Here is a 22,846-nt window from a genome sequence, read left to right as displayed (position 1 = left end):
TGAGTATTAATTATTTACCCGTCTCTCTCCTTTCTTCCTCCACTCCAGGTCCCGGGGGTGGAGATACAAATGGCATCGGGTCCCCAGCGGGCTGTCGAGGAAGCTGACGTCACCGTGCATGATGCACTTCCGGACATCCTTGCAACCTGGGGAAAGGGAGCCATCGGTGGCGGGGGAGACAGAGAGAGTCAGGCCGCACCCATTACAATGAGACCCTCACGTTCCCGCTCCCGCTCCGCGCGCACCGCGAGATCTGGGATTCACACACCAGGAGCCCATTCGGACCCTTGGGGAGGGGAGGGCGAGTGACCCGGTGGGAACAGGATCGGAATCGCGATGCCTCCACAGTCGAATGTCCCGCTGACAATCACCGCCCGGGCGCACGCACGGGCAGTGACCCCCACGCCCCCTCACGTAGGTGATGCAGCGGCCGTGAAACCTCGCGCCCAACACGAGGAATTAGTCCCGTTTTGGGGTCGTGCTGGGATTGAGGGGGAGTGGGGCTAATGTTGGCCTCAGTGCCACTGGCTGGTGGGGGGGGGGGGGGTGGGGCAGAGTGAACCAACCAGGGGTTCCCGCTCGACATCAGCCCCCCCTGCTCCGCGGATGACCGGTGAGGACAGGATCGGAATCGCGATGCCTCCACAGTCGAATATCACACAGGCAATCGCCGTCCGGGCGGGCGCGGGGAGACCGCCCCCCCACTCAGGTGACCCAGCGCCCGTGGAACCCCGACCCCGGGGAGGAATTGACCCCGATTGAGCGGGGTTGGGGGGGGTTAGGGGGGCTGTAAAATTCTCCCCCACCTGTCTCGCCTTTGGGACTCCGGAGCTTCGAGCTGCTTTTGGCCTCCATTCGATCGCACTCCCGGTTCACGGCCTGGAACACCGTCTCCGTCACCTCGTCCTCCCACCGGTCTGGGACGGCCAGACAAAAGTTCCTGTAAAACTCCTGATCGCTGCCTGTCAGCTGGAAACACAGCAAGTGAGAGAGAGAGAGAGAGAGAGAGAGGAGAGGGTATTTACAGTTAGTACAGAGACAGACACAGACAGACAGACACAGACACACAGACAGACACACACAGGGACTGAGAGAGGAGAGGGTATTTACAGTTAGTACAGAGACAGACAGACAGACACAGACACACACACACACACACAGACACACAGACAGACACACAAAGGGACTGAGAGAGGAGAGGGTATTTACAGTTAGTACAGAGACAGACACAGACAGACAGACAGACACAGACACACAGAAAGACACACACAGGGACTGAGAGAGGAGAGGGTATTTACAGTTAGTACAGAGACAGACACACAGACACACACAGACATACAGACAGACACAGACAAACAGACAGACACACTCAGGGACTGAGAGAGAGGGGGAGGGTATTTACAGTTAGTACAGAGACAGACAGACACACAGACAGACACACAGCCACACAGACAGATGGACACAGGGACTGAGAGAGGGGAGGGCATTTGCAATTATTACACAGACAGAGACGGAGACGGGGAGTGGGAGACGGGGATTATTCACAGTTATAACACAGACAGAGAGACAGAGACGGGGAGTGGGAGACGGGGATTATTCACAGTTATAACACAGACAGAGAGACGGAGACGGGGAGTGGGAGACGGGGATTATTCACAGTTATAACACAGACAGAGAGACAGAGATGGGGAGTGGGAGACGGGGATTATTTACAGTTATAACACAGACAGAGACAGAGACGGGGACGGGGAGACGGGATTATTTACAGTTATAACACAGACAGAGAGACAGAGACGGGGAGTGGGAGACGGGGATTATTTACAGTTATAACACAGACAGAGAGACAGAGACGGGGAGTGGGAGACGGGGATTATTTACTGTTATAACACAGACAGAGAGACAGAGACGGGGAGTGGGAGACGGGGATTATTTACAATTATAACACAGACAGAGAGACGGAGACGGGGAGTGGGAGACGGGGATTATTTACAGTTATAACACAGACAGAGAGACGGAGACGGGGAGTGGGAGACGGGGATTATTCACAGTTATAACACAGACAGAGAGACAGAGACGGGGAGTGGGAGACGGGGATTATTTACAGTTATAACACAGACAGAGACAGAGACGGGGAGTGGAGACGGGGATTATTTACAGTTATAACACAGACAGAGACAGAGACGGGGAGTGGGAGACGAGGATTATTCACAGTTATAACACAGATAGAGAGACAGAGACGGGGAGTGGGAGACGGGATTATTCACAGTTATAACACAGACAGAGAGACGAGACGGGGACGGGGAGACGGGATTATTCACAGTTATAACACAGACAGAGAGACAGAGACGGGGAGTGGGAGACGGGGATTATTCACAGTTATAACACAGACAGAGAGACAGAGACGGGGAGTGGGAGACGGGGATTATTCACAGTTATAACACAGACAGAGAGACAGAGACGGGGACGGGGAGACGGGGATTATTCACAGTTATAACACAGACAGAGAGACAGAGACGGGGAGTGGGAGACGGGGATTATTTACAGTTATAACACAGACACAGACAGAGACGGGGAGTGGGAGACGGGGATTATTTACAGTTATAACACAGACAGAGAGACAGAGACGGGGAGTGGGAGACGGGGATTATTCACAGTTATAACACAGACAGAGAGACAGAGACGGGGACGGGGAGACGGGGATTATTCACAGTTATAACACAGACAGAGAGACGGAGACGGGGAGTGGGAGACGGGGATTATTCACAGTTATAACACAGACAGAGAGACAGAGACGGGGAGTGGGAGACGGGGATTATTCACAGTTATAACACAGACAGAGAGACAGAGACGGGGAGTGGGAGACGGGGATTATTCACAGTTATAACACAGACAGAGAGACAGAGACGGGGAGTGGGAGACGTGGATTATTCACAGTTAAAACACAGACAGAGAGGCAGAGACGGGGAGTGGGAGACGGGGATTATTCACAGTTATAACACAGACAGAGAGACAGAGACGGGGAGTGGGAGACGGGGATTATTCACAGTTATAACACAGACAGAGAGACAGAGACGGGGAGTGGGAGACGGGGATTATTCACAGTTATAACACAGACAGAGAGACAGAGACGGGGAGTGGGAGACGGGGATTATTCACAGTTATAACACAGACAGAGAGACAGAGACGGGGAGTGGGAGACGGGGATTATTCACAGTTATAACACAGACAGAGACAGAGACAGAGACGGGGAGTGGAAGACGGGGATTATTCAAAGTTATAACACAGACAGAGAGACAGAGACGGGGAGTGGGAGACGGGGATTATTTACAGTTATAACACAGACAGAGAGACAGAGACGGGGAGTGGGAGACGGGGATTATTCACAGTTATAACACAGACAGAGAGACAGAGACGGGGAGTGGGAGACGGGGATTATTCACAGTTATAACACAGACAGAGAGACAGAGACGGGGAGTGGGAGACGGGGATTATTTACAGTTATAACACAGACAGAGAGACAGAGACGGGGAGTGGGAGACGGGGATTATTCACAGTTATAACACAGACAGAGAGACAGAGACGGGGAGTGGGAGACGGGGATTATTCACAGTTATAACACAGACAGAGAGACAGAGATGGGGAGTGGGAGACGGGGATTATTCACAGTTATAACACAGACAGAGAGACAGAGACGGGGAGTGGGAGACGGGGATTATTCACAGTTATAACACAGACAGAGAGACAGAGACGGGGAGTGGGAGACGGGGATTATTCACAGTTATAACACAGACAGAGACAGAGACGGGGAGTGGGAGACGGGGATTATTCACAGTTATAACACAGACAGAGACAGAGACGGGGAGTGGGAGACGGGGATTATTCACAGTTATAACACAGACAGAGAGACAGAGACGGGGAGTGGGAGACGGGGATTATTCACAGTTATAACACAGACAGAGAGACAGAGACGGGGAGTGGGAGACGGGGATTATTCACAGTTATAACACAGACAGAGAGACAGAGACGGGGAGTGGGAGACGGGGATTATTCACAGTTATAACACAGACAGAGACAGAGACGGGGTGTGGGAGACGGGGATTATTTACAGTTATAACACAGACAGAGAGACAGAGACGGGGAGTGGGAGACGGGGATTATTCACAGTTATAACACAGACAGAGAGACAGAGACGGGGAGTGGGAGACGGGGATTATTCACAGTTATAACACAGACAGAGACAGAGACGGGGAGTGGGAGACGGGGATTATTCACAGTTATAACACAGACAGAGAGACAGAGACGGGGAGTGGGAGACGGGGATTATTCACAGTTATAACACAGACAGAGACAGAGACGGGGAGTGGGAGACGGGGATTATTCACAGTTATAACACAGACAGAGAGACAGAGACGGGGAGTGGGAGACGGGGATTATTCACAGTTATAACACAGACAGAGAGACAGAGACGGGGAGTGGGTGACGGGGATTATTCACAGTTATAACACAGACAGAGACGGAGACGGGGAGTGGGAGACGGGGATTATTCACAGTTATAACACAGACAGAGAGACAGAGACGGGGAGTGGGAGACGGGGATTATTCACAGTTATAACACAGACAGAGACAGAGACGGGGAGTGGGAGACGGGGATTATTCACAGTTATAACACAGACAGAGACAGAGACGGGGAGTGGGAGACGGGGATTATTCACAGTTATAACACAGACAGAGAGACAGAGACGGGGAGTGGGAGACGGGGATTATTCACAGTTATAACACAGACAGAGAGACAGAGACGGGGAGTGGGAGACGGGGATTATTCACAGTTATAACACAGACAGAGAGACAGAGACGGGGAGTGGGAGACGGGGATTATTCACAGTTATAACACAGACAGAGAGACAGAGACGGGGACGGGGAGACGGGGATTATTTACAGTTATAACACAGACAGAGAGACAGAGACGGGGACGGGGAGACGGGGATTATTCACAGATATAACACAGACAGAGAGACAGAGACGGGGAGTGGGAGACGGGGATTATTTACAGTTATAACACAGACAGAGAGACAGAGACGGGGAGTGGGAGACGGGGATTATTCACAGTTATAACACAGACAGAGAGACAGAGACGGGGAGTGGGAGACGGGGATTATTTACAGTTATAACACAGACAGAGACAGAGACAGGGAGTGGGAGACGGGGATTATTTACAGTTATAACACAGACAGAGAGACGGAGACGGGGAGTGGGAGACGGGGATTATTTACAGTTATAACACAGACAGAGACAGAGACAGGGAGTGGGAGACGGGGATTATTTACAGTTATAACACAGACAGAGAGACAGAGACGGGGAGTGGGAGACGGGGATTATTCACAGTTATAACACAGACAGAGAGACAGAGACGGGGAGTGGGAGACGGGGATTATTCACAGTTATAACACAGACAGAGAGACAGAGACGGGGAGTGGGAGACGGGGATTATTTACAGTTATAACACAGACAGAGAGACAGAGACGGGGAGTGGGAGACGGGGATTATTTACAGTTATAACACAGACAGAGACAGAGACAGGGAGTGGGAGACGGGGATTATTCACAGTTATAACACAGACAGAGAGACAGAGACGGGGAGTGGGAGACGGGGATTATTCACAGTTATAACACAGACAGAGAGACAGAGACGGGGAGTGGGAGACGGGGATTATTCACAGTTATAACACAGACAGAGAGACAGAGACGGGGAGTGGGAGACGGGGATTATTCACAGTTATAACACAGACAGAGACAGAGACGGGGAGTGGGAGACGGGGATTATTCACAGTTATAACACAGACAGAGAGACAGAGACGGGGAGGGGGAGACGGGGATTATTTACAGTTATAACACAGACAGAGAGACAGAGACGGGGAGTGGGAGACGAGGATTATTCACAGTTATAACACAGACAGAGAGACAGAAACGGGGACGGGGAGACGGGGATTATTCACAGTTATAACACAGACAGAGAGACAGAGACGGGGAGTGGGAGACGGGGATTATTCACAGTTATAACACAGACAGAGAGACAGAGACGGGGAGTGGGAGACGGGGATTATTCACAGTTATAACACAGACAGAGAGACAGAGACGGGGACGGGGAGACGGGGATTATTTACAGTTATAACGCAGACAGAGAGACAGAGACGGGGACGGGGAGACGGGGATTATTCACAGTTATAACACAGACAGAGAGACAGAGACGGGGAGTGGGAGACGGGGATTATTCACAGTTATAACACAGACAGAGAGACAGAGACGGGGAGTGGGAGACGGGGATTATTTACAGTTATAACACAGACAGAGAGACAGAGACGGGGAGTGGGAGACGGGGATTATTCACAGTTATAACACAGACAGAGAGACAGAGACGGGGAGTGGGAGACGGGGATTATTCACAGTTATAACACAGACAGAGAGACAGAGACGGGGAGTGGGAGACGGGGATTATTCACAGTTTTAACACAGACAGAGACGGAGACTGGGACGGGGAGACGGGGATTATTTCCAGATCTTGCCCACATACTGTGATACGTTGACTCTCGACGTCCTCTGTGGTTTTATTTTCAGGTATTTCCACTTTTGTCAGAGGTGGTATCAATGGAGGCTGATACTGGAATCACATTATGCACAAATTATCGGCTCAGAAATGAGCTGGGATTTGCTCCCACTAAATATTGGGAAGACCGAAGCCATTGTCTCCGATCCCCCCCTCCGCAAACTCCACTCCCCGGTCACCGAGACCGCCTACTCCCACCCTCAGTAACATCGTCCGTCTCCACCCCATCACCGAGACCGTCTACTCCCACCCTCAGTAACATCGTCCGTCTCCGCCCCATCACCGAGACCGTCTACTCCCACCCTCAGTAACATCGTCCGTCTCCACCCCATCACCGAGACCGTCTACTCCCACCCTCAGTAACATCGTCCGTCTCCACCCCATCACCGAGACCGTCTACTCCCACCCTCAGTAACATCGTCCGTCTCCACCCCATCACCGAGACCGTCTACTCCCACCCTCAGTAACATCGTCCGTCTCCACCCCATCACCGAGACCGCCTACTCCCACCCTCAGTAACATCGTCCGTCTCCACCCCATCACCGAGACCGTCTACTCCCACCCTCAGTAACATCGTCCGTCTCCACCCCATCACCGAGACCGCCTACTCCCACCCTCAGTAACATCGTCCGTCTCCGCCCCATCACCGAGACCACCTACTCCCACCCTCAGTAACATCGTCCGTCTCCACCCCATCACCGAGACCGCCTACTCCCACCCTCAGTAACATCGTCCGTCTCCACCCCATCACCGAGACCGTCTACTCCCACCCTCAGTAACATCGCCCGTCTCCACCCCATCACCGAGACCGTCTACTCCCACCCTCAGTAACATCGTCCGTCTCCACCCCATCACCGAGACCGTCTACTCCCACCCTCAGTAACATCGTCCGTCTCCACCCCATCACCGAGACCGCCTACTCCCACCCTCAGTAACATCGTCCGTCTCCACCCCATCACCGAGACCGCCTACTCCCACCCTCAGTAACATCGCCCGTCTCCACCCCATCACCGAGACCACCTACTCCCACCCTCAGTAACATCGTCCGTCTCCACCCCATCACCGAGACCGTCTACTCCCACCCTCAGTAACATCGTCCGTCTCCACCCCATCACCGAGACCGCCTACTCCCACCCTCAGTAACATCGCCCGTCTCCACCCCATCACCGAGACCACCTACTCCCACCCTCAGTAACATCGTCCGTCTCCACCCCATCACCGAGACCGCCTACTCCCACCCTCAGTAACATCGTCCGTCTCCACCCCATCACCGAGACCGTCTACTCCCACCCTCAGTAACATCGTCCGTCTCCACCCCATCACCGAGACCGCCGACTCCCACCCTCAGTAACATCGTCCGTCTCCACCCCATCACCGAGACCGTCTACTCCCACCCTCAGTAACATCGTCCGTCTCCACCCCATCACCGAGATCGCCTACTCCCACCCTCAGTAACATCGCCCGTCTCCACCCCATCACCGAGACCGCCTACTCCCACCCTCAGTAACATCGTCCGTCTCCACCCCATCACCGAGACCGCCTACTCCCACCCTCAGTAACATCGTCCGTCTCCACCCCATCACCGAGACCGTCTACTCCCACCCTCAGTAACATCGTCCGTCTCCACCCCATCACCGAGACCGTCTACTCCCACCCTCAGTAACATCGTCCGTCTCCACCCCATCACCGAGACCGTCTACTCCCACCCTCAGTAACATCGTCCGTCTCCACCCCATCACCGAGACCACCTACTCCCACCCTCAGTAACATCGTCCGTCTCCACCCCATCACCGAGACCGCCTACTCCCACCCTCAGTAACATCGTCCGTCTCCACCCCATCACCGAGACCGTCTACTCCCACCCTCAGTAACATCGTCCGTCTCCACCCCATCACCGAGACCGCCTACTCCCACCCTCAGTAACATCGTCCGTCTCCACCCCATCACCGAGACCGCCTACTCCCACCCTCAGTAACATCGTCCGTCTCCACCCCATCACCGAGACCGTCTACTCCCACCCTCAGTAACATCGTCCGTCTCCACCCCATCACCGAGACCGTCTACTCCCACCCTCAGTAACATCGTCCGTCTCCACCCCATCACCGAGACCGCCTACTCCCACCCTCAGTAACATCGTCCGTCTCCACCCCATCACCGAGACCGCCTACTCCCACCCTCAGTAACATCGTCCGTCTCCACCCCATCACCGAGACCGTCTCCTCCCACCCTCAGTAACATCGTCCGTCTCCGCCCCATCACCGAGACCGTCTACTCCCACCCTCAGTAACATCGTCCGTCTCCACCCCCATCACCGAGACCGTCTACTCCCACCCTCAGTAACATCGTCCGTCTCCACCCCATCACCGAGACCGTCTACTCCCACCCTCAGTAACATCGTCCGTCTCCACCCCATCACCGAGACCGCCTACTCCCACCCTCAGTAACATCGTCCGTCTCCACCCCATCACCGAGACCGCCTACTCCCACCCTCAGTAACATCGTCCGTCTCCACCCCATCACCGAGACCGTCTACTCCCACCCTCAGTAACATCGTCCGTCTCCACCCCATCACCGAGACCGTCTACTCCCACCCTCAGTAACATCGTCCGTCTCCACCCCATCACCGAGACCGTCTACTCCCACCCTCAGTAACATCGTCCGTCTCCGCCCCATCACCGAGACCGCCTACTCCCACCCTCAGTAACATCGTCCGTCTCCACCCCATCACCGAGACCGCCTACTCCCACCCTGAGTAACATCGTCCGTCTCCGCCCCATCACCGAGACCGCCTACTCCCACCCTCAGTAACATCGTCCGTCTCCACCCCATCACCGAGACCGTCTACTCCCACCCTCAGTAACATCGTCCGTCTCCACCCCATCACCGAGACCGCCTACTCCCACCCTCAGTAACATCGTCCGTCTCCACCCCATCACCGAGACCGCCTACTCCCACCCTCAGTAACATCGTCCGTCTCCACCCCATCACCGAGACCGTCTACTCCCACCCTCAGTAACATTGCCCGTCTCCACCCCATCACCGAGACCGCCTACTCCCACCCTCAGTAACATCGTCCGTCTCCCCCCATCACCGAGACCGTCTACTCCCACCCTCAGTAACATCGTCCGTCTCCACCCCATCACCGAGACCGTCTACTCCCACCCTCAGTAACATCGTCCGTCTCCACCCCATCACCGAGACCGTCTACTCCCACCCTCAGTAACATCGTCCGTCTCCACCCCATCACCGAGACCGCCTACTCCCACCCTCAGTAACATCGTCCGTCTCCACCCCATCACCGAGACCACCTACTCCCACCCTCAGTAACATCGCCCGTCTCCGCCCCCATCACCGAGACCGTCTACTCCCACCCTCAGTAACATCGCCCGTCTCCACCCCATCACCGAGACCGTCTACTCCCACCCTCAGTAACATCGCCCGTCTCCACCCCATCACCGAGACCGTCTACTCCCACCCTCAGTAACATCGTCCGTCTCCGCCCCATCACCGAGACCGTCTACTCCCACCCTCAGTAACATCGTCCGTCTCCGCCCCATCACCGAGACCGCCTACTCCCACCCTCAGTAACATCGTCCGTCTCCACCCCATCACCGAGACCACCTACTCCCACCCTCAGTAACATCGTCCGTCTCCACCCCATCACCGAGACCGCCTACTCCCACCCTCAGTAACATCGTCCGTCTCCACCCCATCACCGAGACCGCCTACTCCCACCCTCAGTAACATCGTCCGTCTCCACCCCATCACCGAGACCGCCTACTCCCACCCTCAGTAACATCGTCCGTCTCCGCCCCATCACCGAGACCGTCTACTCCCACCCTCAGTAACATCGTCCGTCTCCACCCCATCACCGAGACCGTCTACTCCCACCCTCAGCAACATCGTCCGTCTCCGCCCCATCACCGAGACCACCTACTCCCACCCTCAGTAACATCGCCCGTCTCCACCCCATCACCGAGACCGTCTACTCCCACCCTCAGTAACATCGTCCGTCTCCGCCCCATCACCGAGACCGTCTACTCCCACCCTCAGTAACATCGTCCGTCTCCGCCCCATCACCGAGACCGCCTACTCCCACCCTCAGTAACATCGTCCGTCTCCACCCCCATCACCGAGACCGCCTACTCCCACCCTCAGTAACATCGTCCGTCTCCGCCCCATCACCGAGACCACCTACTCCCACCCTCAGTAACATCGCCCGTCTCCGCCCCATCACCGAGACCGTCTACTCCCACCCTCAGTAACATCGTCCGTCTCCACCCCATCACCGAGACCGTCTACTCCCACCCTCAGTAACATCGTCCGTCTCCACCCCATCACCGAGACCGCCTACTCCCACCCTCAGTAACATCGTCCGTCTCCGCCCCATCACCGAGACCGCCTACTCCCACCCTCAGTAACATCGTCCGTCTCCACCCCCATCACCGAGACCGCCTACTCCCACCCTCAGTAACATCGTCCGTCTCCGCCCCATCACCGAGACCACCTACTCCCACCCTCAGTAACATCGCCCGTCTCCGCCCCATCACCGAGACCGTCTACTCCCACCCTCAGTAACATCGTCCGTCTCCACCCCATCACCGAGACCGCCTACTCCCACCCTCAGTAACATCGCCCGTCTCCACCCCATCACCGAGACCGCCTACTCCCACCCTCAGTAACATCGTCCGTCTCCACCCCATCACCGAGACCGTCTACTCCTACCCTCAGTAACATCGTCCGTCTCCACCCCATCACCGAGACCGCCTACTCCCACCCTCAGTAACATCGCCCGTCTCCACCCCATCACCGAGACCGCCTACTCCCACCCTCAGTAACATCGTCCGTCTCCACCCCATCACCGAGACCGTCTACTCCCACCCTCAGTAACATCGCCCGTCTCCGCCCCCATCACCGAGACCGTCTACTCCCACCCTCAGTAACATCGCCCGTCTCCACCCCATCACCGAGACCGTCTACTCCCACCCTCAGTAACATCGCCCGTCTCCACCCCATCACCGAGACCGTCTACTCCCACCCTCAGTAACATCGTCCGTCTCCGCCCCATCACCGAGACCGTCTACTCCCACCCTCAGTAACATCGTCCGTCTCCGCCCCATCACCGAGACCGCCTACTCCCACCCTCAGTAACATCGTCCGTCTCCACCCCCATCACCGAGACCGCCTACTCCCACCCTCAGTAACATCGTCCGTCTCCGCCCCATCACCGAGACCACCTACTCCCACCCTCAGTAACATCGCCCGTCTCCGCCCCATCACCGAGACCGTCTACTCCCACCCTCAGTAACATCGTCCGTCTCCACCCCATCACCGAGACCGCCTACTCCCACCCTCAGTAACATCGCCCGTCTCCACCCCATCACCGAGACCGCCTACTCCCACCCTCAGTAACATCGTCCGTCTCCACCCCATCACCGAGACCGTCTACTCCCACCCTCAGTAACATCGTCCGTCTCCGCCCCCTGCCTCAGCTCATCTGCTGCTGAAACCCTCGTCCGTGCCTTTCTTACCTCCAGACTGGACTATTCCCAATGCTCTCCTGGCCGGTCGCCAACCTCCCACCCTCAGTAACCATCAGCTCATCTGATGTCCCCCTGTATCCTAACTCTCACCGAGTCCTGTTCACCCCTCACCCCCTGTGCTCGCTGGTCCCACATTGGCTCCCAGTCCGGGAACACCTCGATTTTAAAACTCTCATCCTCCTGTTCAAATCCCTCCATGGCCCCTCGCCCCCTCCCTATCTCTGTAACACCCTCCAGCCCCGACAATTCTCATCCTCCTGTTCAAATCCCTCCACGGCCCCTCGCCCCCTCCCTCCCTATTTCTGTAACCTCCTCCAGCCCCTACAATTCTCATCCTCCTGTTCAAATCCCTCCATGGCCCCTCGCCCCCCTCCCTCCCTATCTCTGTAACCTCCTCCAGCCCCCTACGACCCTCCGAGATCTCTGCCCTCCTCCGATTCCGGCCTCTTGTCCATCCCCCCGATTCCCATCGCTCCACCATTGGCGGCCGTGCCTTCTGCTGCCTGGGGCCCTGAGCTCTGGAATTCCCTCCCTAAACCCCTCCGTCTCTCTCCCTCCTCCTTTCAGGAGCCCTCTGTCTCGGCCAGGCGACCCGAGGGTCAAAAGCCAGAGTCTGACCTCCGCGGCTCGGTGTTTAGCAGGCGACAAGAAGCCAGATCGCGAACACTCCCCCAAAAGTTACCTCCTGCAGAAAGACGGTTTGCCAGTCCACCTTACGAAAGAAGGGATGAGATTTTAAATCAGCAGCCCTGTAAAAATAACACAAGGTAACCAAGAGAGGGACGGACACTGCGAACAGACGGTACACTGACCGGGGCCTCTCAGTCCCTCTCTCTCTCAGGGAGATATCTGTACACTGACTGGTGTCTCTCAGTCCCTCTCTCTCAGGGAGATATCTGTACACTGACTGGTGTCTCTCAGTCCCCTCTCTCTCAGGGAGATATCTGTACACTAACTGGTGTCTCTCAGTCCCCTCTCTCTCAGGGAGATATCTGTACACTGACTGGTGTCTCTCAGTCCCCTCTCTCTCTCAGGGAGATATCTGTACACTGACCGGGGCCTCTCAGTCCCTCTCTCTCTCAGGGAGATATCTGTACACTGACTGGTGTCTCTCAGTCCCCTCTCTCTCAGGGAGATATCTGTACACTGACCGGTGTCTCTCAGTCCCCTCTCTCTCAGGGAGATATCTGTACACTGACTGGTGTCTCTCAGTCCCTCTCTCTCAGAGAGATATCTGTACACTGACTGGTGTCTCTCAGTCCCCTCTCTCTCAGGGAGATATCTGTACACTGACTGGTGTCTCTCAGTCCCCTCTCTCTCGGGGAGATATCTGTACACTGACCGGGGCCTCTCAGTCCCTCTCTCTCTCAGGGAGATATCTGTACACTGACTGGTGTCTCTCAGTCCCCTCTCTCTCTCAGGGAGATATCTGTACACTGACCGGGGCCTCTCAGTCCCTCTCTCTCTCAGGGAGATATCTGTACACTGACTGGTGTCTCTCAGTCCCCTCTCTCTCAGGGAGATATCTGTACACTGACCGGGGCCTCTCAGTCCCCCTCTCTCTCAGGGTGATATCTGTACACTGACTGATGTCTCTCAGTCCCCTCTCTCTCAGGGAGATATCTGTACACTGACTGGTTTCTCTCAGTCCCCTCTCTCTCAGGGAGATATCTGTACACTGACTGGTGTCTCTCAGTCCCCTCTCTCTCTCAGGGAGATATCTGTACACTGACTGGTGTCTCTCAGTCCCCTCTCTCTCAGAGAGATATCTGTACACTGACTGGTGTCTCTCAGTCCCCTCTCTCTCAGGGAGATATCTGTACACTGACTGGTGTCTCTCAGTCCCCTCTCTCTCAGGGAGATATCTGTACACTGACTGGTGTCTCTCAGTCCCCTCTCTCTCAGGGTGATATCTGTACACTGACTGGTGTCTCTCAGTCCCCTCTCTCTCTCAGGGAGATATCTGTACACTGACTGGTGTCTCTCAGTCCCCTCTCTCTCAGGGAGATATCTGTACACTGACTGGTGTCTCTCAGTCCCCTCTCTCTCAGGGTGATATCTGTACACTGACTGGTGTCTCTCAGTCCCCTCTCTCTCAGGGAGATATCTGTACACTGACCGGTGTCTCTCAGTCCCCTCTCTCTCATGGAGATATCTGTACACTGACTGGTGTCTCTCAGTCCCCTCTCTCTCAGGGAGATATCTGTACACTGACTGGTGTCTCTCAGTCCCTCTCTCTCAGGGAGATATCTGTACACTGACTGGTGTCTCTCAGTCCCTCTCTCTCAGGGAGATATCTGTACACTGACTGGTGTCTCTCAGTCCCATCTCTCTCAGGGAGATATCTGTACACTGACTGGTGTCTCTCAGTCCCTCTCTCTCAGGGAGATATCTGTACACTGACTGGTGTCTCTCAGTCCTCTCTCTCTCAGGGAGATATCTGTGCACTGACTGGTGTCTCTCAGTCCCCTCTCTCTCAGGGAGATATCTGTACACTGACTGGTGTCTCTCAGTCCCCTCTCTCTCACGGAGATATCTGTACACTGACTGGTGTCTCTCAGTCCCCTCTCTCTCAGGGAGATATCTGTACACTGACTGGTTTCTCTCAGTCCCTCTCTCTCAGGGAGATATCTGTACACTGACTGGTGTCTCTCAGTCCCTCTCTCTCAGGGAGATATCTGTACACTGACTGGTGTCTCTCAGTCCCCTCTCTCTCTCAGGGAGATATCTGTACACTGACTGGTGTCTCTCAGTCCCTCTCTCTCTCAGGGAGATATCTGTACACTGACTGGTGTCTCTCAGTCCCCTCTCTCTCTCAGGGAGATATCTGTACACTGACTGGTGTCTCTCAGTCCCCTCTCTCTCAGGGAGATATCTGTACACTGACTGGTGTCTCTCAGTCCCTCTCTCTCAGGGTGATATCTGTACACTGACTGGTGTCTCTCAGTCCCTCTCTCTCAGGGAGATATCTGTACACTGACTGGTGTCTCTCAGTCCCTCTCTCTCAGAGAGATATCTGTACACTGACCGGGGCCTCTCAGTCCCCTCTCTCTCAGGGAGATATCTGTACACTGACTGGTGTCTCTCAGTCCCCTCTCTCTCAGGGAGATATCTGTACACTGACTGGTGTCTCTCAGTCCCCTCTCTCTCAGGGAGATATCTGTACACTGACTGGTGTCTCTCAGTCCCCTCTCTCTCAGGGAGATATCTGTACACTGACTGGTGTCTCTCAGTCCCCTCTCTCTCAGGGAGATATCTGTACACTGACTGGTGTCTCTCAGTCCCCTCTCTCTCAGGGAGATATCTGTACACTGACTGGTGTCTCTCAGTCCCTCTCTCTCAGGGAGATATCTGTACACTGACTGGTGTCTCTCAGTCCCCTCTCTCTCAGGGAGATATCTGTACACTGACTGGTGTCTCTCAGTCCCTCTCTCTCAGGGTGATATCTGTACACTGACTGGTGTCTCTCAGTCCCTCTCTCTCAGGGAGATATCTGTACACTGACTGGTGTCTCTCAGTCCCTCTCTCTCAGAGAAATATCTGTACACTGACCGGGGCCTCTCAGTCCCCTCTCTCTCAGGGAGATATCTGTACACTGACTGGTGTCTCTCAGTCCCCTCTCTCTCAGGGAGATATCTGTACACTGACTGGTGTCTCTCAGTCCCCTCTCTCTCAGGGAGATATCTGTACACTGACTAGTGTCTCTCAGTCCCCTCTCTCTCAGGGAGATATCTGTACACTGACTGGTGTCTCTCAGTCCTCTCTCTCAGGGAGATATCTGTACACTGACTGGTGTCTCTCAGTCCCCTCTCTCTCAGGGAGATATCTGTACACTGACTGGTGTCTCTCAGTCCCCTCTCTCTCAGGGAGATATCTGTACAGTGACTGGTGTCTCTCAGTCCCCTCTCTCTCAGGGAGATATCTGTACACTGACTGGTGTCCCTCAGACCCTCTCTCTCAGGGTGATATCTGTACAGTGACTGGTGTCTCTCAGTCCCTCTCTCTCAGGGAGATATCTGTACACTGACTGGTGTCTCTCAGTCCCCTCTCTCTCAGGAAGATATCTGTACACTGACTGGTGTCTCTCAGTCCCCTCTCTCTCAGGGAGATATCTGTACACTGACTGGTGTCTCTCAGTCCCCTCTCTCTCAGGGAGATATCTGTACACTGACCGGTGTCTCTCAGTCCCCTCTCTCTCAGGGAGATATCTGTACACTGACTGGTGTCTCTCAGTCCCCTCTCTCTGAGGGTGATATCTGTACACTGACTGGTGTCTCTCAGTCCCCTCTCTCTCAGGGAGATATCTGTACACTGACTGGTGTCTCTCAGTCCCCTCTCTCTCAGGGAGAGATCTGGACACTGACTGGTGTCTCTCAGTCCCCTCTCTCTCAGGGAGATATCTGTACACTGACTGGTGTCTCTCAGTCCCCTCTCTCTCAGGGAGATATCTGTACACTGACTGGTGTCTCTCAGTCCCCTCTCTCTCAGGGAGATATCTGTACACTGACTGGTGTCTCTCAGTCCCTCTCTCTCAGGGAGATATCTGTACACTGACTGGTGTCTCTCAGTCCCCTCTCTCTCAGGGAGATATCTGTACACTGACTGGTGTCTCTCAGTCCCTCTCTCTCAGGGTGATATCTGTACACTGACTGGTGTCTCTCAGTCCCTCTCTCTCAGGGAGATATCTGTACACTGACTGGTGTCTCTTAGTCCCTCTCTCTCAGAGAGATATCTGTACACTGACCGGGGCCTCTCAGTCCCCTCTCTCTCAGGGAGATATCTGTACACTGACTGGTGTCTCTCAGTCCCCTCTCTCTCAGGGAGATATCTGTACACTGACTGGTGTCTCTCAGTCCTCTCTCTCAGGGAGATATCTGTACACTGACTGGTGTCTCTCAGTCCCTCTCTCTCAGGGAGATATCTGTACACTGACTGGTGTCCCTCAGTCCCTCTCTCTCAGGGTGATATCTGTACAGTGACTGGTGTCTCTCAGTCCCTCTCTCTCAGGGAGATATCTGTACACTGACTGGTGTCTCTCAGTCCCCTCTCTCTCAGGGAGATATCTGTACACTGACTGGTGTCTCTCAGTCCCTCTCTCTCAGGGTGATATCTGTACACTGACTGGTGTCTCTCAGTCCCTCTCTCTCAGGGAGATATCTGTACACTGACTGGTGTCTCTCAGTCCCCTCTCTCTCAGGGAGATATCTGTACACTGACTGGTGTCTCTCAGTCCCCTCTCTCTCAGGGAGATATCTGTACACTGACTAGTGTCTCTCAGTCCCCTCTCTCTCAGGGAGATATCTGTACACTGACTGGTGTCTCTCAGTCCCTCTCTCTCAGAGAAATATCTGTACACTGACCGGGGCCTCTCAGTCCCCTCTCTCTCAGGGAGATATCTGTACACTGACTGGTGTCTCTCAGTCCCCTCTCTCTCAGGGAGATATCTGTACACTGACTGGTGTCTCTCAGTCCCCTCTCTCTCAGGGAGATATCTGTACACTGACTGGTGTCTCTCAGTCCCTCTCTCTCAGGGAGATATCTGTACACTGACTGGTGTCTCTCAGTCCCCTCTCTCTCAGGGAGATATCTGTACACTGACTGGTGTCTCTCAGTCCCTCTCTCTCAGGGTGATATCTGTACACTGACTGGTGTCTCTCAGTCCCTCTCTCTCAGGGAGATATCTGTACACTGACTGGTGTCTCTCAGTCCCTCTCTCTCAGAGAAATATCTGTACACTGACCGGGGCCTCTCAGTCCCCTCTCTCTCAGGGAGATATCTGTACACTGACTGGTGTCTCTCAGTCCCCTCTCTCTCAGGGAGATATCTGTACACTGACTGGTGTCTCTCAGTCCCCTCTCTCTCAGGGAGATATCTGTACACTGACTAGTGTCTCTCAGTCCCCTCTCTCTCAGGGAGATATCTGTACACTGACTGGTGTCTCTCAGTCCTCTCTCTCAGGGAGATATCTGTACACTGACTGGTGTCTCTCAGTCCCCTCTCTCTCAGGGAGATATCTGTACACTGACTGGTGTCTCTCAGTCCCCTCTCTCTCAGGGAGATATCTGTACAGTGACTGGTGTCTCTCAGTCCCCTCTCTCTCAGGGAGATATCTGTACACTGACTGGTGTCCCTCAGACCCTCTCTCTCAGGGTGATATCTGTACAGTGACTGGTGTCTCTCAGTCCCTCTCTCTCAGGGAGATATCTGTACACTGACTGGTGTCTCTCAGTCCCCTCTCTCTCAGGAAGATATCTGTACACTGACTGGTGTCTCTCAGTCCCCTCTCTCTCAGGGAGATATCTGTACACTGACTGGTGTCTCTCAGTCCCCTCTCTCTCAGGGAGATATCTGTACACTGACCGGTGTCTCTCAGTCCCCTCTCTCTCAGGGAGATATCTGTACACTGACTGGTGTCTCTCAGTCCCCTCTCTCTGAGGGTGATATCTGTACACTGACTGGTGTCTCTCAGTCCCCTCTCTCTCAGGGAGATATCTGTACACTGACTGGTGTCTCTCAGTCCCCTCTCTCTCAGGGAGAGATCTGGACACTGACTGGTGTCTCTCAGTCCCCTCTCTCTCAGGGAGATATCTGTACACTGACTGGTGTCTCTCAGTCCCCTCTCTCTCAGGGAGATATCTGTACACTGACTGGTGTCTCTCAGTCCCCTCTCTCTCAGGGAGATATCTGTACACTGACTGGTGTCTCTCAGTCCCTCTCTCTCAGGGAGATATCTGTACACTGACTGGTGTCTCTCAGTCCCCTCTCTCTCAGGGAGATATCTGTACACTGACTGGTGTCTCTCAGTCCCTCTCTCTCAGGGTGATATCTGTACACTGACTGGTGTCTCTCAGTCCCTCTCTCTCAGGGAGATATCTGTACACTGACTGGTGTCTCTTAGTCCCTCTCTCTCAGAGAGATATCTGTACACTGACCGGGGCCTCTCAGTCCCCTCTCTCTCAGGGAGATATCTGTACACTGACTGGTGTCTCTCAGTCCCCTCTCTCTCAGGGAGATATCTGTACACTGACTGGTGTCTCTCAGTCCTCTCTCTCAGGGAGATATCTGTACACTGACTGGTGTCTCTCAGTCCCTCTCTCTCAGGGAGATATCTGTACACTGACTGGTGTCCCTCAGTCCCTCTCTCTCAGGGTGATATCTGTACAGTGACTGGTGTCTCTCAGTCCCTCTCTCTCAGGGAGATATCTGTACACTGACTGGTGTCTCTCAGTCCCCTCTCTCTCAGGGAGATATCTGTACACTGACTGGTGTCTCTCAGTCCCTCTCTCTCAGGGTGATATCTGTACACTGACTGGTGTCTCTCAGTCCCTCTCTCTCAGGGAGATATCTGTACACTGACTGGTGTCTCTCAGTCCCCTCTCTCTCAGGGAGATATCTGTACACTGACTGGTGTCTCTCAGTCCCCTCTCTCTCAGGGAGATATCTGTACACTGACTAGTGTCTCTCAGTCCCCTCTCTCTCAGGGAGATATCTGTACACTGACTGGTGTCTCTCAGTCCCTCTCTCTCAGAGAAATATCTGTACACTGACCGGGGCCTCTCAGTCCCCTCTCTCTCAGGGAGATATCTGTACACTGACTGGTGTCTCTCAGTCCCCTCTCTCTCAGGGAGATATCTGTACACTGACTGGTGTCTCTCAGTCCCCTCTCTCTCAGGGAGATATCTGTACACTGACTGGTGTCTCTCAGTCCCTCTCTCTCAGGGAGATATCTGTACACTGACTGGTGTCTCTCAGTCCCCTCTCTCTCAGGGAGATATCTGTACACTGACTGGTGTCTCTCAGTCCCTCTCTCTCAGGGTGATATCTGTACACTGACTGGTGTCTCTCAGTCCCTCTCTCTCAGGGAGATATCTGTACACTGACTGGTGTCTCTCAGTCCCTCTCTCTCAGAGAAATATCTGTACACTGACCGGGGCCTCTCAGTCCCCTCTCTCTCAGGGAGATATCTGTACACTGACTGGTGTCTCTCAGTCCCCTCTCTCTCAGGGAGATATCTGTACACTGACTGGTGTCTCTCAGTCCCCTCTCTCTCAGGGAGATATCTGTACACTGACTAGTGTCTCTCAGTCCCCTCTCTCTCAGGGAGATATCTGTACACTGACTGGTGTCTCTCAGTCCTCTCTCTCAGGGAGATATCTGTACACTGACTGGTGTCTCTCAGTCCCCTCTCTCTCAGGGAGATATCTGTACACTGACTGGTGTCTCTCAGTCCCCTCTCTCTCAGGGAGATATCTGTACAGTGACTGGTGTCTCTCAGTCCCCTCTCTCTCAGGGAGATATCTGTACACTGACTGGTGTCCCTCAGACCCTCTCTCTCAGGAAGATATCTGTACACTGACTGGTGTCTCTCAGTCCCCTCTCTCTCAGGGAGATATCTGTACACTGACTGGTGTCTCTCAGTCCCCTCTCTCTCAGGGAGATATCTGTACACTGACCGGTGTCTCTCAGTCCCCTCTCTCTCAGGGAGATATCTGTACACTGACTGGTGTCTCTCAGTCCCCTCTCTCTGAGGGTGATATCTGTACACTGACTGGTGTCTCTCAGTCCCCTCTCTCTCAGGGAGATATCTGTACACTGACTGGTGTCTCTCAGTCCCCTCTCTCTCAGGGAGAGATCTGGACACTGACTGGTGTCTCTCAGTCCCCTCTCTCTCAGGGAGATATCTGTACACTGACTGGTGTCTCTCAGTCCCCTCTCTCTCAGGGAGATATCTGTACACTGACTGGTGTCTCTCAGTCCCCTCTCTCTCAGGGAGATATCTGTACACTGACTGGTGTCTCTCAGTCCCTCTCTCTCAGGGAGATATCTGTACACTGACTGGTGTCTCTCAGTCCCCTCTCTCTCAGGGAGATATCTGTACACTGACTGGTGTCTCTCAGTCCCTCTCTCTCAGGGAGATATCTGTACACTGACTGGTGTCCCTCAGTCCCTCTCTCTCAGGGTGATATCTGTACAGTGACTGGTGTCTCTCAGTCCCTCTCTCTCAGGGAGATATCTGTACACTGACTGGTGTCTCTCAGTCCCCTCTCTCTCAGGGAGATATCTGTACACTGACTGGTGTCTCTCAGTCCCTCTCTCTCAGGGTGATATCTGTACACTGACTGGTGTCTCTCAGTCCCTCTCTCTCAGGGAGATATCTGTACACTGACTGGTGTCTCTCAGTCCCCTCTCTCTCAGGGAGATATCTGTACACTGACTGGTGTCTCTCAGTCCCCTCTCTCTCAGGGAGATATCTGTACACTGACTAGTGTCTCTCAGTCCCCTCTCTCTCAGGGAGATATCTGTACACTGACTGGTGTCTCTCAGTCCCTCTCTCTCAGAGAAATATCTGTACACTGACCGGGGCCTCTCAGTCCCCTCTCTCTCAGGGAGATATCTGTACACTGACTGGTGTCTCTCAGTCCCCTCTCTCTCAGGGAGATATCTGTACACTGACTGGTGTCTCTCAGTCCCCTCTCTCTCAGGGAGATATCTGTACACTGACTGGTGTCTCTCAGTCCCTCTCTCTCAGGGAGATATCTGTACACTGACTGGTGTCTCTCAGTCCCCTCTCTCTCAGGGAGATATCTGTACACTGACTGGTGTCTCTCAGTCCCTCTCTCTCAGGGTGATATCTGTACACTGACTGGTGTCTCTCAGTCCCTCTCTCTCAGGGAGATATCTGTACACTGACTGGTGTCTCTCAGTCCCTCTCTCTCAGAGAAATATCTGTACACTGACCGGGGCCTCTCAGTCCCCTCTCTCTCAGGGAGATATCTGTACACTGACTGGTGTCTCTCAGTCCCCTCTCTCTCAGGGAGATATCTGTACACTGACTGGTGTCTCTCAGTCCCCTCTCTCTCAGGGAGATATCTGTACACTGACTAGTGTCTCTCAGTCCCCTCTCTCTCAGGGAGATATCTGTACACTGACTGGTGTCTCTCAGTCCTCTCTCTCAGGGAGATATCTGTACACTGACTGGTGTCTCTCAGTCCCCTCTCTCTCAGGGAGATATCTGTACACTGACTGGTGTCTCTCAGTCCCCTCTCTCTCAGGGAGATATCTGTACAGTGACTGGTGTCTCTCAGTCCCCTCTCTCTCAGGGAGATATCTGTACACTGACTGGTGTCCCTCAGACCCTCTCTCTCAGGGTGATATCTGTACAGTGACTGGTGTCTCTCAGTCCCTCTCTCTCAGGGAGATATCTGTACACTGACTGGTGTCTCTCAGTCCCCTCTCTCTCAGGAAGATATCTGTACACTGACTGGTGTCTCTCAGTCCCCTCTCTCTCAGGGAGATATCTGTACACTGACTGGTGTCTCTCAGTCCCCTCTCTCTCAGGGAGATATCTGTACACTGACCGGTGTCTCTCAGTCCCCTCTCTCTCAGGGAGATATCTGTACACTGACTGGTGTCTCTCAGTCCCCTCTCTCTGAGGGTGATATCTGTACACTGACTGGTGTCTCTCAGTCCCCTCTCTCTCAGGGAGATATCTGTACACTGACTGGTGTCTCTCAGTCCCCTCTCTCTCAGGGAGAGATCTGGACACTGACTGGTGTCTCTCAGTCCCCTCTCTCTCAGGGAGATATCTGTACACTGACTGGTGTCTCTCAGTCCCCTCTCTCTCAGGGAGATATCTGTACACTGACTGGTGTCTCTCAGTCCCCTCTCTCTCAGGGAGATATCTGTACACTGACTGGTGTCTC

At 54.2% G+C, this 22,846-nt stretch overlaps 1 protein-coding gene across 1 annotated transcript in view; it reads right to left on the bottom strand.

The window, feature by feature from the left end:
• Positions 1–18: 18 nt before the first annotated feature.
• The window catches only part of LOC137308486 (beta-adrenergic receptor kinase 1-like), a gene marked incomplete at both ends in the record, with an annotated part of 43,060 nt that continues 20,232 nt past the window's right edge, over positions 19–22,846 (bottom strand). The window contains 4 exons of the mRNA XM_067977168.1: positions 19–146; positions 807–969; positions 6,568–6,654; positions 12,826–12,892. Of these exons, the coding sequence (XP_067833269.1) occupies positions 19–146; positions 807–969; positions 6,568–6,654; positions 12,826–12,892 (445 nt within the window). The remainder of the gene's footprint in view (positions 147–806; positions 970–6,567; positions 6,655–12,825; positions 12,893–22,846) is intronic.

This window comes from Heptranchias perlo, unplaced genomic scaffold (genome assembly GCF_035084215.1).
Source record: "Heptranchias perlo isolate sHepPer1 unplaced genomic scaffold, sHepPer1.hap1 HAP1_SCAFFOLD_1315, whole genome shotgun sequence".
Classification (NCBI taxonomy): Eukaryota; Metazoa; Chordata; class Chondrichthyes; order Hexanchiformes; family Hexanchidae; genus Heptranchias; species Heptranchias perlo.
Note: the sequence above shows the minus strand (reverse complement) of the source record. Positions and strands in the feature narration are given on the sequence as shown.